This window comes from Coregonus lavaretus (genome assembly GCF_964263955.1).
Source record: "Coregonus lavaretus genome assembly, chromosome: 40".
Taxonomy (NCBI): domain Eukaryota; kingdom Metazoa; phylum Chordata; class Actinopteri; order Salmoniformes; family Salmonidae; genus Coregonus; species Coregonus lavaretus.
In genome coordinates, this window is record NC_140027.1 from 11643709 (window position 1) to 11657847 (window position 14139).

General features: G+C 42.2%; 1 protein-coding gene across 1 annotated transcript in view; it reads left to right on the top strand.

Moving 5' to 3' along the window:
- Positions 1-3793: 3793 nt before the first annotated feature.
- LOC311113520 (heterogeneous nuclear ribonucleoprotein L-like) overlaps positions 3794-14139 on the top strand; it is a 67315-nt gene continuing 56969 nt past the window's right edge. Inside the window, exon 1 of the mRNA XM_084156760.1 lies at positions 3794-4146. Coding sequence (XP_084012886.1) covers positions 3937-4146 — 210 coding nt within the window. The 5' untranslated portion in view covers positions 3794-3936. The remainder of the gene's footprint in view (positions 4147-14139) is intronic.

Here is a 14139-nt window from a genome sequence, read left to right on the forward strand (position 1 = left end):
TGTGTGTCAAATATGTAGGTTGAGAACATTGTATGTGTAAAAGCACTGTGTGTGCCTAACATGTTCCCTCCCAGGGCCGGATTGAGAAATCATAGGCCCTGGGAGATTGTTGCTTTTTTATAACCCCTCCCGGCACACCATTATTTTCTGTAAACAAATCTGTGCACCAAGAAATAATTTGATGTGTGGTAAATTTACTGTAGAAGAAAAGCCCCTTTATAATAAAGCCATAATAGCGTTTGCCATGTGGCATAGGCAATAGATGAGCAGAGGCATTTAAAAAATGTCCAAACATGTGGATTTTTTTTTTGCAGGGTGCGGGAAAAAATGATCCTTTTAAAAACGCATTTCATGCAGTTCTACATCATTTACATGACAGAAGACAATATCTGAATATTTTTTAATACCACACAAATTACCGAAATAAGTGGCTACTCAGACACTGACAAACTGAGATCAATCTGGTCTTGAATTTAAACAAACAATAGCCCAGGCCAATGAAGCAACACACAGATTGTACAATATTAGGAGGCAATATACAGTATATACCGTATATATATAGCATAGGCTACAGTAGGCTACTAAATAACATTTCCAGTGGCACACTGACTCACCTAATGATGAAGATGAAGCCATAACCACTCACGGTGATGGCCGATGATGCTCATCGAGGCAATAGCTTACCTCAAGATGAGCTACTTTGAAAAACAGTGTTGCTGTTAGCTACAAATTGGGAGATTTGTAGCTAACAGCAGATTAGTCTTCTCTTTTCAGCAGGAGGCATTTTCCTTCCAAACTGTGCGTTTTTCCGGGATTGTATTTTGAAATCTGCAAAAAGCAAACCGACAGCCGCAACCAACCATAGAAATATAATCCATAGATGGCAGTTCCCATTCAAGTCATGACTGGCATCCATTGCTAGTGTACCCATGGGTTCAACAGTCAAATTGCCAGGATAACAGGTTACAAAACCCTTCTATGGATTATATGTCTATGGTCGCAACGCAACAAGCTGTAGCCTATATTTGGCGAGCATGAAGCCTTCCCGAATGTATGCAATCTGGTAACTGCCTAAAGAAAGAAAACACTTGAGTAAACAAGGGACACAAAGTATATGTTATGGTGTGGGGTGCATATTCGTAGCATGGTTTAAGTCCACTTGTACAGTCGTGGTCAAAAATGTTGAGAATGACACAAATACTAATTTTCACAAAGTATGCTGCCTCAGTTTTGATTATGGCAATTTGCATATACTCCAGAATGTCATGAAGAGTGATCAGATGAATTGCAATTAATTGCAAAGTCCCTCTTTGCCATGAAAATGAACTTAATCCCAAAAAAACATTTCCACCGCATTTTCAGCCCTGCCACAAAAGGACCAGCTGCCATCATGTCAATGATTATCTCGTTAACACAGGTGAGAGTGTTGACGAGGACAAGGCTGGAGATCATTCTGTCATGCTGATTGAGTTAGAATAACAGACTGGAAGCTTTAAAAGGTGCTTGAAATCATTGTTCTTCCTTAACCATGGTTACCTGCAAGGAAACACATGCCGTCATCATTGCTTTGCACAAAAAGGGCTTCACAGGCAAGGATATTGCTGCTAGTAAAATTGCACCTAAATCAACCATTTATCGGATCATCAAGAACTTCAAGGAGAGAGGTTCAATTGTTGTGAAGAAGGCGTCAGGGCGCCCAAGAAAGTCCAGCAAGCGCCAGGACTGTCTCCTAAAGTTGATTCAGCTGCAGGATCGGGGCACCACCAGTGCAGAGCTTGCTCAGGAATGGCAGCAGGCAGGTGTGAGTGCATCTGCACGCACAGTGAAGCGAATACTTTTGGAGGATGGCCTGGTGTCAAGAAGGGCAGCAAAGAAGCCACTTCTCTCCAGGAAAAACATCAGGGACAGACTGATATTGTGCAAAAGTACAGGGATTGGACTGCTGAGGACTGGGTAAAGTCATTTTTTCTGATGAATCCCCTTTCCGATTGTTTGGGGCATCCGGAAAACACCTTGTCCGGAGAAGACAAGGAGAGCGCTACCATCAGTCCTGTGTCATGCCAACAGTAAAGCATCCTGAGACCATTCATGTGTGGGGTTGCTTCTCAACCAAGGGAGTGGGCTCACTCACAATTTTGCCTAAGAACACAGCCATGAATAAAGAATGGTACCAACACATCCTCTGAGAGCAACTTTTCCCAACCATCCAAGAACAGTTTGGTGACGACCAATACCTTTTCCAGCATGATGGAGCACCTTGCCATAAGGCAAAAGTGATAACTAAGTGGCTCGGGGAAAAAAACATCGACATTTTGGGTCCATGGCCAGGAAACTCCCCAGACCTTAATCCCATTGAGAACTTGTGGTCGATCCTCAAGAGGCGGGTGGACAAACAAAAACTCACAAATTCTGACAAACTCCAAGCATTGATTATGCAAGAATGGGCTGCCATCAGTCAGGATGTGGCCCAGAAGTTAATTGACAGCATGCCAGGACGGATTGCAGAGAAAGAAGTCTAGAAAAAGAAGGGTCAACACTGCAAATATTGACTCTTTGCATAAACTTAATGTAATTGTCAATAAAAGCCTTTGACACTTATGGAATGCTTGTAATTATACTTCAGTATACCATAGTAACATCTGACAAAAATATCTCATAACACTGAAGCAGCGAACTTTGTGAAGAACAATACTTGTGTCATTCTCAAAACTTTTGACCACGACTGTAGAATCTCTGCCAAGGCGCATTGAAGCTGTTCTGGCAGCTCGTGGGTGGCGCAACACCCTTTTAAGACACTTTATGTTGGTGTTTCCTTTATTTTGGTAGATACCTTTCTGTGCTTGTGATAAAACTTAATCCACAATAATGTTTTGTAAACTATTGATCCTCTGTGGCTAAATTATGCTCTCTGGTGTATGTTGAACATTGAGAGTGGTATCCTGTGGTTGAATAAAAAAATTACGTAATTCTTATTTTAATTTTATTTTGCCTCTTGGGCTCCTTACGGGCTTGAGCCCAGCCCCTGACTCACACAATTAACCAGTCACATTTATTTATTATGCTTTAAAACAAATATTAATCAATTACCCAATCAAGGCAGGGTCCACCAGTTACCCACATGGGCCCCCTGCCTCCTCTCCTCCCCCATCTGATGATTAGCAGAGTGGCAGCAGGCAGCAGCAGGCTGTATCTAATATATACAGTATATATTTCCTTCATATATATTTATTTTATTTAAATTTTAATTTTAAAATTGCTGCCTTTTGGGCCCCCCACGGGCCTGGGCACAGGGGCTTGAGCCCCATTAAGCCCCTGCATTAAGCCGGCCCTGCTGGTTCCACAGCCTTTTTTAGGTAAGATGCCCAAATAATACTTTCTAGTTGACTGAACATATGAGATAAGTTGAGCAAACACATCATTTTATGTTCACAGAATTGTTCGGTCACTTAACCATAATTGCTCCTGTAAGTCAGCGCATCTGCTAAATGACTAAAGTGTCATGGGATACATTTGCTTCATTGTTTACCTTTTAATTAGGCCTAGTGGTCCACTCTTTGATGGTATGTCTTCGGTATGGCTCGTCTGCGGCGATCCAGAAGCTTCTATCATATCTGCGCTTTTTACGCATAACCCCCATAGCCAATCAACGACTGTATGCAGAAGAGAAGCAAAGGTTGTCCAATGGAAAACCTGCTGCGCGCTCGGGTTGTCAAATCTGCAATGTGAACAGAAGAGTGAAGATGCACGCACAAAAAGTGGGCGGCATATTGGAGGGTGAATACAGTCAATGCGCACAGCTGTCAGAATTATTGTTCGCTTGGTCGACGTTCTATCGTAGAGTCACATGCATGCAACTTTCAGGACTGCTTTTTGTGATTTATTTCTCAGGTGGAGAATTCATTTAACACCTTTTTTTGTTGCTGCTATTCATCTACAATGTCTCTCATTGAGGAATACGAGGAAGGGGAATACGAGAGAGCACCTAAGCGTCTCAAGACGATGGATGTGGAGGGAGAGGATTTGGAGGAGGGGGAGGATTCAGACACAGCTTCCGCGGGGCTGCTAGGAGACGAGGAGGATGCTACGCGGACCGGCGGGGAAAACCGGGCCCGGTGGTCAACAAAAAAATATGGGTCTGGAAGAAAGGTGGGTGTAGACATAACATTGCCCATTGTCTTATGGTCCTTTAATTGATGCTTGGCTTGGAAAAAGAAAGTGAGCACCATCAATGACCAGATTTTTAAAAAAAAGTCTCTCATACATTTATTGGGCAAGTGACAGTCTTCATCAAAAATTTTTGACTATTTAAGGACTGATTTCCAATAATACATATTTTGTTATGTGTCAAATATATTATGCTAGAGTCTAGCAATTTTCTTTAGAAAGCATACAAAATAAAAATGAAAGATATCAAACATAGGCTATAGAAAGTGTGTGGAGCTGTGTAGCTCATGTCTGCCAGAACAAGACTTGGGAGTTCTCAACCGAACGAAGCACGCTATTTAACTTCGTTACCCCGTAATTTGATTTTACATTAGTGTCCCCGACAGTCTGGCGGCTTGAAATCTATTTTGTCTCAATAATAATGAACCAAATAATACGCAGGCTACCAGCGTTCATCGATTAAGAGACTGTCCCCCGAAGCAATGTATCCGTGGGTGTCTTTGCTTAACTGAATTTAGACAAACGCTATGAACTGGGGCTTAAAATATTTATTATAACATTTGGATGAATGTCACTGTGAAGAACCATATCCCGTTTCTCACCCAAGGCTAACATTCTTTCACCAAAGAGGATGACAGAGATGCTCTGATGTACGTACATTCACAGTCACAACATAATATTCTCCTCATAAATATGTATGTACATTGTTATCTACAAAAGTATGAACACATATGTTTATCCACATGCTGAAATAGACTTCAAAACCCATGGTATTCTATATGCAGATTTGTGGTCTAGGATCCTTTATGAGAAATACGGGAGGGCTTGTTCAGGATTCCAAATCACACATGCTGCATCAGGTCCATCTCCTGAGAGAGCTGTAAGAGAAATGTAACCATTTGAATACAGAGTGGTCGTGGAGTCTGCCTGGTTGAGCACTGCTTATTTGGCCATATCAGAAAGCACCTTTTCCCCCCCTCCACCACCTCAGATTAGACCTTCGCTGCTCCGTGGGAAGCCACAGGACACTGCTGTCACTCGTCCAATCAACCGAAAACACACACTCTTGTGCAAACTGTGGACCAGTACCTTTGTGGGCTGCCAATACATCCGATGTGTTCCTCCTGGCATTTCTTAAAGACCCACAGTCTAAATAAATTAAACATTCATTTTAAACATTTGTGGCCTAGTCCTGGAGTAAAAAGCATTCTCAATTGAATGCTTTTTAGTCCAAGACTAGGCCTAATCTGTGTCTGGGAAACTGGCCCAGATGTTCTCAATCTTGGATATTGGATATCCTTTCCCCAAGATGTTGCTGTAATAAGATAATGTGTTCTTAGTCAACCTACCTAGTAAAATAAGGGTTAATAAAATAAAAAAGATTTTTGTACACCGCCCTGATGCCTCAGATTGGTAATTTAAGAAAGAGTCAAATCAAGAGGGAACACTTTTCCTCTTTGACATACTTTGACACATCGCACACCTCCCCTGTGTTCAACAGTAGCACGGTGACATGTTTGTCTCCACTCCCCTTTTGATAGATTGTCCATTAAAGGATTACCAATAAGAGTCAAATCAAGGGGAAACACGTTCCCACCATGGCATAACACATGACATCACACCCTGTCATGTGTTCAACAGTAGTATGGTGTTACGGTTGCACTATGTAAGGGATAGGGTGCCATTTGGAATGCAGCCAGACAGTGTCCCCTTTGTGACAGCGATGCCCAGCCCTGACAAGCACATCAAAAGAGCCTAGGTGGGCAGCGGTAGGCCTTATCGGGGCCCAACAGAACATTAACATTTTATTACGTGCCTAACAATGAGCCTCGTGGGTGTGTTTGATATGGAGAGATAGTTCGAGGTGAAGTTTGCATTCTTAATCATATCCCATTGGCATATGCAAAGAGGGAATTACATCGTGGTCTCGTGGATGGTAGTAATGCCACTACTGGCGCGACACTATCTCATAAAGCCAAGGGCCCTGGCTGATAAACATCTGGGTGAGCGGCAGAGCTTTGTTCAGATGCCGGGATGAATCACTGAGTCACGGGATGAGTCCCAAATGGCAAAATATTCCCTATATAGTGCACTACTTTTGACCAGAGCCACATGGGCCCTGGTCAAAAGTAGTGCACTATATAGGGAATAGGATGCCATTTGGGATGTAGACACAGTCCCTCATGGGGTTTCAGTGTATAACCGTTTGGCATTTTGTGGGCACAAAAGATAGCAATGTTTGCATTTTGTGGCATGGAATTAATCATATCCACAAAATATAGGATGTTACAAACTTTGGCTCAAACCAGTGTGACTAAAGCCTCAGCTTTGAGCTGCATGGAACCTGCTTTCTGAGATAGGACTGCGGCAGCTTGGCTAAGAAATTAGCTTCAGTGTGGATCTGGGTGGCACAGCTCTGGGAGAACAATGACTGGGACTATATTCCAATATCCATACTAACTATGGACATTAGATCGAACGCTACAAACATATATTTTCTCAATTCAGACACTTTGCTCTCCATATCCCCTTCCCAGGTGTAAATATTTTACTGTAAATTAGTTTGAGTACCTTCCTTGTATTTATATGTTATTCTATTTTATTCTAGATCGCATAAACTGATCTAGGGCCAGGCTAGGTTACCAGTGTCTGGTCTACTTCCTAAACTAGATTTGGGAATTTCCATGTAAAAAGACCCATGAGCATTAACGTGAGAAGTTCATCGGAGCACATCAAATAGGGTGTCAAATGAAAGCTAAGAATCTATACTTTTGAGAAATTAAGGCATATATAAATGTCTCTACATTTTACATCCTAAAAAATTGGAATAAGCAAAGGCTTTAATTTCTGGTCAAACAGATGGAAAAGTGGTCTTAGAAAACATCTAACAGAAACAGTCTTAAAAAGTATTAGAAATACATCAAAACACAATAATGTTGACGTAAAACCCCTGCCAACTAATATCATTTCTATTTAGTTTTGTCAAAATTATTTGCCTTCTGTAAGTTTAGGAAATATTGCCTAGTGTCTTGTCATTCTGTTACCAAAACCCCACATATCTTTAAGATATTTTCTAATTTCTCTCCCTCATTAGGAGGGAGGATAATGAAAGTTCACAGAAGTAACAAGTGAAGGTAGACCTAGCACTTAGTTATAGTGTTTTTACGGATAACAATTTGGTTTATGATTTATTAAGTGATTAAAGTGCGTAATTCAAAAAAAATCAGTAACAGAATGACCGCAACTGAATTGGCTACAATGGAAATTCATAGTAGTCCCAAACCACAGTTGGGTTACCTGCTACGGTCCTCTCATTTCCATTTTAAATTAATATGTAGTCAACATTTAGTTGCATCTAGTGCTATGGCCGTTAGCATGACAGCACAAACAGATCTGGGACCAAGCTAGAGCTGTAATGCCACAGAAATGCACATTTTGAAACCTAGTCTGTGAAGATGTTGTATGGTTTGTTTAACCTTGCAATCAGTGGTTTTTGTTTGGCATACTTTTAAAGTGGAAAAGTCTGTTACCGTAGAATTGCCCATTTGTCAAAGATGGGCTGAACCCTCTGTCTCTGCCTCCATCTGACATCCTGTCATTCTGAGGCAGACTGAAGTATACCAACCAGTCTTTGTCTTGGCCTATACAGTACCTGTGTAAAGTATGCTGGTTTGCACTGAATGTGATCCAATCCCATGTATTGTCTTCGGTCAATATGAAATCTGAAATCGTATGGTTTTATCCTGTCATAAAGATGAGTATCAGGGACAGGCAATCGGTAATCTAGTATTACACAATTATAAAAGAGAAACCTTCAGAAAATGTGTTACATTCAAGGAGCGATGTAAAGTTGTTAGAAACAAAAAAAACTACATTTGAGCTGAGATAAAGGAGACTCCAAGGGGCTTCATGTTTGACGAACCAGCAATCAACACTGTCAAGGTTGAAGAACACATCTATGTGTTGCTAAGTGTTGTTCTGTTCTCTCAGTCTAGTACGCTTGTTTTCCACATTCCCCCACAAGGTAGTTACAAAGCAAGCATCTGTTAACCTCTTAAAAAATACTACTACCTACGACAGATGCTGAAGATGGCAAGATGGCTTATTTTAAAGTGGTTGTGGCGTGTGTTTTTCTTCTTTCCTTTTGACTTCAACGCACCAGAGGAAGCATTCAACTGATGCTATCTTTCTTAGCAACGCTTTGTGCTCTCTCTCTCTCTCTCTCTCTCTCTCTCTCTCTCTCTCTCTCTCTCTCTCTCTCTCTCTCTCTCTCTCTCTCTCTCTCTCTCTCTGTCTCTCTCTCTCTCTCTCTCTCTCTCTCTCTGTCTGTCTGTCTGTCTGTCTGTGTCTCTCTCTCTCTCTCTCTCTCTCTCTCTCTCTCTCTCTCTCTCTCTCTCTCTCTCTGTCTCTCTCTCTCTGTCTCTCTCTCTGTCTCTCCTAAGTTCATTGGCCTGTAGTGGAAGGCTTAATGCTCCCAGGGTGGCGTTTGAAGTGAATCCGAGAAGTAAGTTTCATTATCGGCATTTTTTTCTCTCTCCTCCCTTTCTTCTTCTTCTTCTTCTTCTTCTTCTTCTTCTTCTTCTTCTTCTTCTTCTTCTTCTTCTTCTTCTTCTTCTTCTTCTTCTTCTTCTTCTTATTATTATTATTATTATTATTATTATTATTATACCCTGCTGACAGGCTCTTGGGCAGATTCCCACTGTGCTGATGTTATCAGGAGTCACTTAGGAGCTTATGAATTAAACTCAGCCGAGGCCTGAGTGTAACAAAATTCTCCACTTGTCCACCATTCTCCTTCAGTCTCTCGATCTACCCTCTCTTCCTTTTCCTCCAGGAGCTTAGCTGGCCCCATAAGTGTCAAGCAGTGAGGCAGTGAAGCAGCTATGCCCGCTGCGAATGCCTTTCTGTGGACACTGTCAATATTGGACAGCTTTCTGTTTGATATCATTTTATATTGCTCCCAAATCAGTAGGGAAAAGGAGGTATAGCAGTCTAATCCCAGAACTGTTTGTGCTCTGTAGCCAACTCCTATCACTAGAAAAGACGGGCCTCGAGGGACCCCACTTTGAGCCAATGAGCAGTCATTTTGACTGCAACATTCTAACAGTCTAATAAATACATTTCATATATGCTATCACATAGGCTATTTGGTTGTGTTTATGAAGGTATTGGGTAACATTAGAATAAAAAATATATATATTTCAAAGAACACAATAGCATTTTCATTAGGTTACTGTAGGCTAACTGCTGCCGCATATGTGTAGTGCATGGAACAGCGGTTATTCTTGGAAAAAGTGATATTTTGAAATAGAGCTAATTTCTTCAATTTTGAGAGTTATTGTCAAAGGTAAGTGTTTTGGAAACTTCGGAATCTGCTCTTTCTGATGCTATATACAAATCCAAACATCTTACCTGCATGTGACTCTGTAAGAGGATTTGATGCTCCGGGGAACAAAATGACATATCCTCTTAAAACTGCTTATAACACAAATTCTGTTAGTGATATCGAAATTCTAAGAACATACCTGTGTTAAATAGTGTCACGCCCTGGCCTATAGAACTCTAGCTAGTTTGGTCAGGGTGTGAATATATTCTAGGTTTGTATTTCTATGTTTGGCCGGGTGTGGTTCCCAATCAGAGGCAGCTGTCGCTCGTTGACTCTGATTGGGGATCATACTTAGGCAACCAGTTTTCCTGCCTGTGTTGTGGGATTTTGTTATGTTCACGTTCTGTTTCGTGTGTTTATTAGTTAATAAACATGTTCGCTGTTCACGCTGCACCTTGGTCCGTCCCGTTCCTTAACGTACGTGACAAATAGACTTATTTAGGAAAAGTCGAGGAAGGTGGGGGGAGGATGACTTTAAAAATAGATATTTCCATTTTAAATTAATATGTAGTCAACATTTCTGCCTCTGTGCATCTAGTGCTATGGCCGTTAGCATGACAGCACAAACAGATCTGGGACCAAGCTTGAAACCTAGTCTGTGAAGATGTCAAGTGATGTTGAGATCGCCTAAAGCTATTGGACCTAAAACATGAAAACAGTACTACTGTCCAATTGAAGAGTGTAACAAGAACTGAGAGGCCTGTGCTGTGAAGCGTATTCCCATCGGAAATCACTGCGCAAACAATTGAAAAAGCAAACATTAACATATGACTGTAGTAGAGCGAGAGGGACCGACTCGCTTCATCACCAGGATAAGGCTGTGTTTATCTCTGTCCAACTCGCCCTCTCTTTTGCTAAGGCCTCCCCCTCTGTTTTAGGCCTCTCCCTTTCTCTCGTTCTCCATCTCACTTTCCCTCCCTCCCTTCCTCTCTCCCTCTCTCCATCTCTCCCTCCCATGGGAACACAGTACAGCAGGAGTTGCAGCGTCATAGACAGAGTATGCCCCAAGTTCCATTAAGCTAGAGCTTGATAAAACCACTGCTGTGAGACATGGGGAATAGGGGGAGTCAGACTCAGTTCGCCCTTCCAAGACTGACATGACGATGTTCTAGGAAATACTGGTTAAGATCTCTGATGACGGTCGTGAGGCTGAAATGGCTGCATTCAATAAATAAGTGATACTCTGCAAGCGCAGTGAGAGACAGCTTCTTTTCTTTGAACTGTTATTCAACGTTTCCTAGCCTACACACCTACAAAGCAATGGCTAGATGTAAAATTGCAGTGCATTTCACTTATAGGAAATATTGTTTTATAACTTGCGTTCATTATATATACAACAAACTTTGTTGGGGGGTTGCTACACTGGTTGTTGTGGCCACTGGCCATTTTCTATGGTGCCAGTCCAAACAAAGCAACATGGAAAATCTCTTGAGGCAATACTGGTACCCCAGAAATGGTTCTACAGCAATTCAATGGTAACATTAGCAAGTATTCAGAGCCCTTGACTTTTTCCATATTTTGATATGTTACAGCCTTGTTTAAAAATAAAAAATAAAATCCTCATCAATCTACACCCAATACCCCATAATGACAAAGCAAAACCAGGTTTTTATACATTTTTGCAAATGTATACAAAATAAAAAATGGAAATATCACATTAACGTAAGTATTCAGACCCTTTACTCAGTACTTTGTTGAAGCACCTTTGGTAGTGATTACAGCCCCTAGTTTTTTTGGGGTATGACGCTACAAGCTTGCCACACCTGTATTTGGGGAGTTTCTCCCATTCTTCTCTGCAGATCCTCTCAAGTTCTGTCAGGTTGGATGGGGAGTGTTGCTGCACAGCTATTTTCTGGTCTCTCCAGAGATGTTAGATCGGGTTCAAGTCCGGGCTCTGGCTGGGCCACTCAAGGACATTCAGAGACTTGTCCTGAAGCCACTCCTGCATTGTCTTGGCTGTGTGCTTAGAGTCATTGTCCTGTTGGAAGGTGAACCATCGATCCAATCTGAAGTCCTGAGCGTTCTGGAGCAGGTTTTCATCAAGGATCTCTCTGTACTTTGCTCCGTTCATCTTTCCCCCAATCCTGACTAGTCTCCCAGTCTCTGCCACTGAAAAACATCCTCACAGCATGATGCTGCCACCACCATGCTTCACCGTAGGGATGGTGCCAGGTTTCCTCCAGACGTGACGCTTGGCATTCAGGCCAAACAGTTGGCTTACTCCTGGCCACTCTACCATAAAGGCCTGATTGGTGGAGTGTTGCAGAGATGGTTTTCCGTCTGGAAGGTTCTCCCATCTCCACAGAGGAACTCTGGGGCTCTGTCAGAGTGACCATCGGGTTCTTGGTCACCTCCCTGACCAAGGCCCTTCTCCCCCGATTGCTCAGTTTGGCCGGGCAGCCAGCTCTAGGAATAGTCCTGGTGGTTCCAAACTTCTTCCATTTAAGAATGGTGGAGGCCACTGTGTTCTTGGGGACCTTCAATGCTGCAGCAATTTTTTAGTATCCTTCCCCAGATCTGTACGTCAACACAATCCTGTCTCGGAGCTTTACGGAGAATTCCTTCGACCTCATGCCTTAGTTTTTGCTCTGACATGCACTGTCAACTGTGGGACCTTGGATAGACACGTGTGTGCCTTTCCAAATCATGTCCAATCAATTGAGTTAACCACAGGTGGCTCCAATCAAGTTGTAGAAATGGATGATCAATGGAAACAGGATGCACCTGAGCTCAATTACGAGTCTCACAGCAAAGGGTCTAAATAGTTATGGAAATAAGGTTTTTCTGTCTTTTATTTTTAATACATTTGCAAACATTTCTAAAACCCTGTTTTTGCTTTGTCATTATGGGATATTGTGTGTAGATTGATGAGGGACATTTTTTATTTAATCAATTTTAGAATAAGCCTGTAACGTAACAAAATGTGGAAAAGGTCAAGGGGTCTGAATACTTTCCGAAAGGCACTGTAGGTGGTGTTGGTTGTGGCCTGGCCAGTGGCCACCATCTTCTTCGAAACCCCCTTTAGAACCATACAGCGACTGGTCTGGCAACTCTCTCAACACAAATCAAATCAAATGTTATTTGTCACATGCTTCGTAAACATTTGTCACATGCTTCGTAAACAACAAGAGTTGTGAACAACAGTGAAAGAGTTGTGAACAACAGTGAAATGCTTACTTACGGGCCCTTCCCAACAATGAAGAGAGAAATAAAATAGAGAAATAATAGAAAAATAATAACAGATATAAATAAAAGTAATAATAAATACACAACGAGTAACGATAACTTATATATATATAACTATATACAGTACCTATAATAATCTATAAGTATATACAGTACTTTACTATACAGTATAGTATGGGTACCAGCATGACTTCAAGGCTGTGCTGCTGAACTTTGGCTGCTCGTCATTGCACTGCAACCAGCCAGGGACCGGGCAGCGCAGCTCCATATTAAACTCTGTTGCCCTGTCTCTCTTCATTAAAGCTTCATGTTGCGACTCCAGTGGGGGTGGGGTGCAGGAGGGAAGGGGATGGAGGTGGGGGAGTTGAAACGCAGGCGCTTTATCTCCGCAACTCTGTGATCTCGGCATCGTCTTCACAGGGAGAGCTTGAAAGCAGCAGTTCGCCCCCTTGGAAAAGGAGAGTTCTGAAGGCAGGCGGGCTGGCAGGCGGCAGCTCCCGACATGCCCTACTTAGCTGGCACATCGCACTGCGGGTCGTTATTTCTCCCAACCCTTTCTGACATCAGAGGGACTGGCGGAGAGGCGTTCCTTAGTATTCCTTAGTTTTTGCGAGTCAGTGTCTTATGCAATCCAACTCTGGAATTAATGCTGATCCCGACAGTTTCTTTTTTGCTGTGGTTTATCCAAGTATATGGAAATGAGGCCATTGCCCTAGCCTAGTAATGCTTCTCCAAAACGAACATCAGGTGGAAGCCTAGAGACGAAATGTTGGTTTTTCTGCCCCATTTATGTTGTTTTTAGTGTTGTTAACCATGGTAAATGTCACACGGAGGTAGGCACACATACTGAAACAGGTTGTCTGAGGATGTGCTTGAAGCAGAGATACATTTACAACTAATTTACATATAGTAGCTGTTGGCATTTTGTCAATACAACTTAGCATTTTACAACGCAAGAACACCAAACAGACGAGAGGAGGGGATTTCATATGTTGTTATTGCTGCTGATTTATTTATACATTTGCATTATCTTCTTTGATTTCCTGTTTGGAGAAAGTACTGCATTCATATTGTATGTGTAGAAGGAGATGCACTGCCATTAGTAAGATGAAGTAAGGTACACCTGTAGAAAGCTGTAGTAGATCAGAGACTGACTGGCCATAGGGCAATTCTGTTGCCCAGTTGGCCTGTCTAAATTGGCTAATAATGGGGGCCTGGAGGGGGGAAAAAATGGTCTGGTGAGTTAGAAATGCTCGGCTGATTTCTGGTCCCAGTCTTTCCCTGCAGCAGTTGGTAGTAGTGGTAACGTGCCATAATGTAACTTGGTAGTAGTGGCAACGTGCCATAATGTAACTTGGTAGTAGTGGCAACGTGCCATAATGTAACTTGGTAGTAGTGGCAAC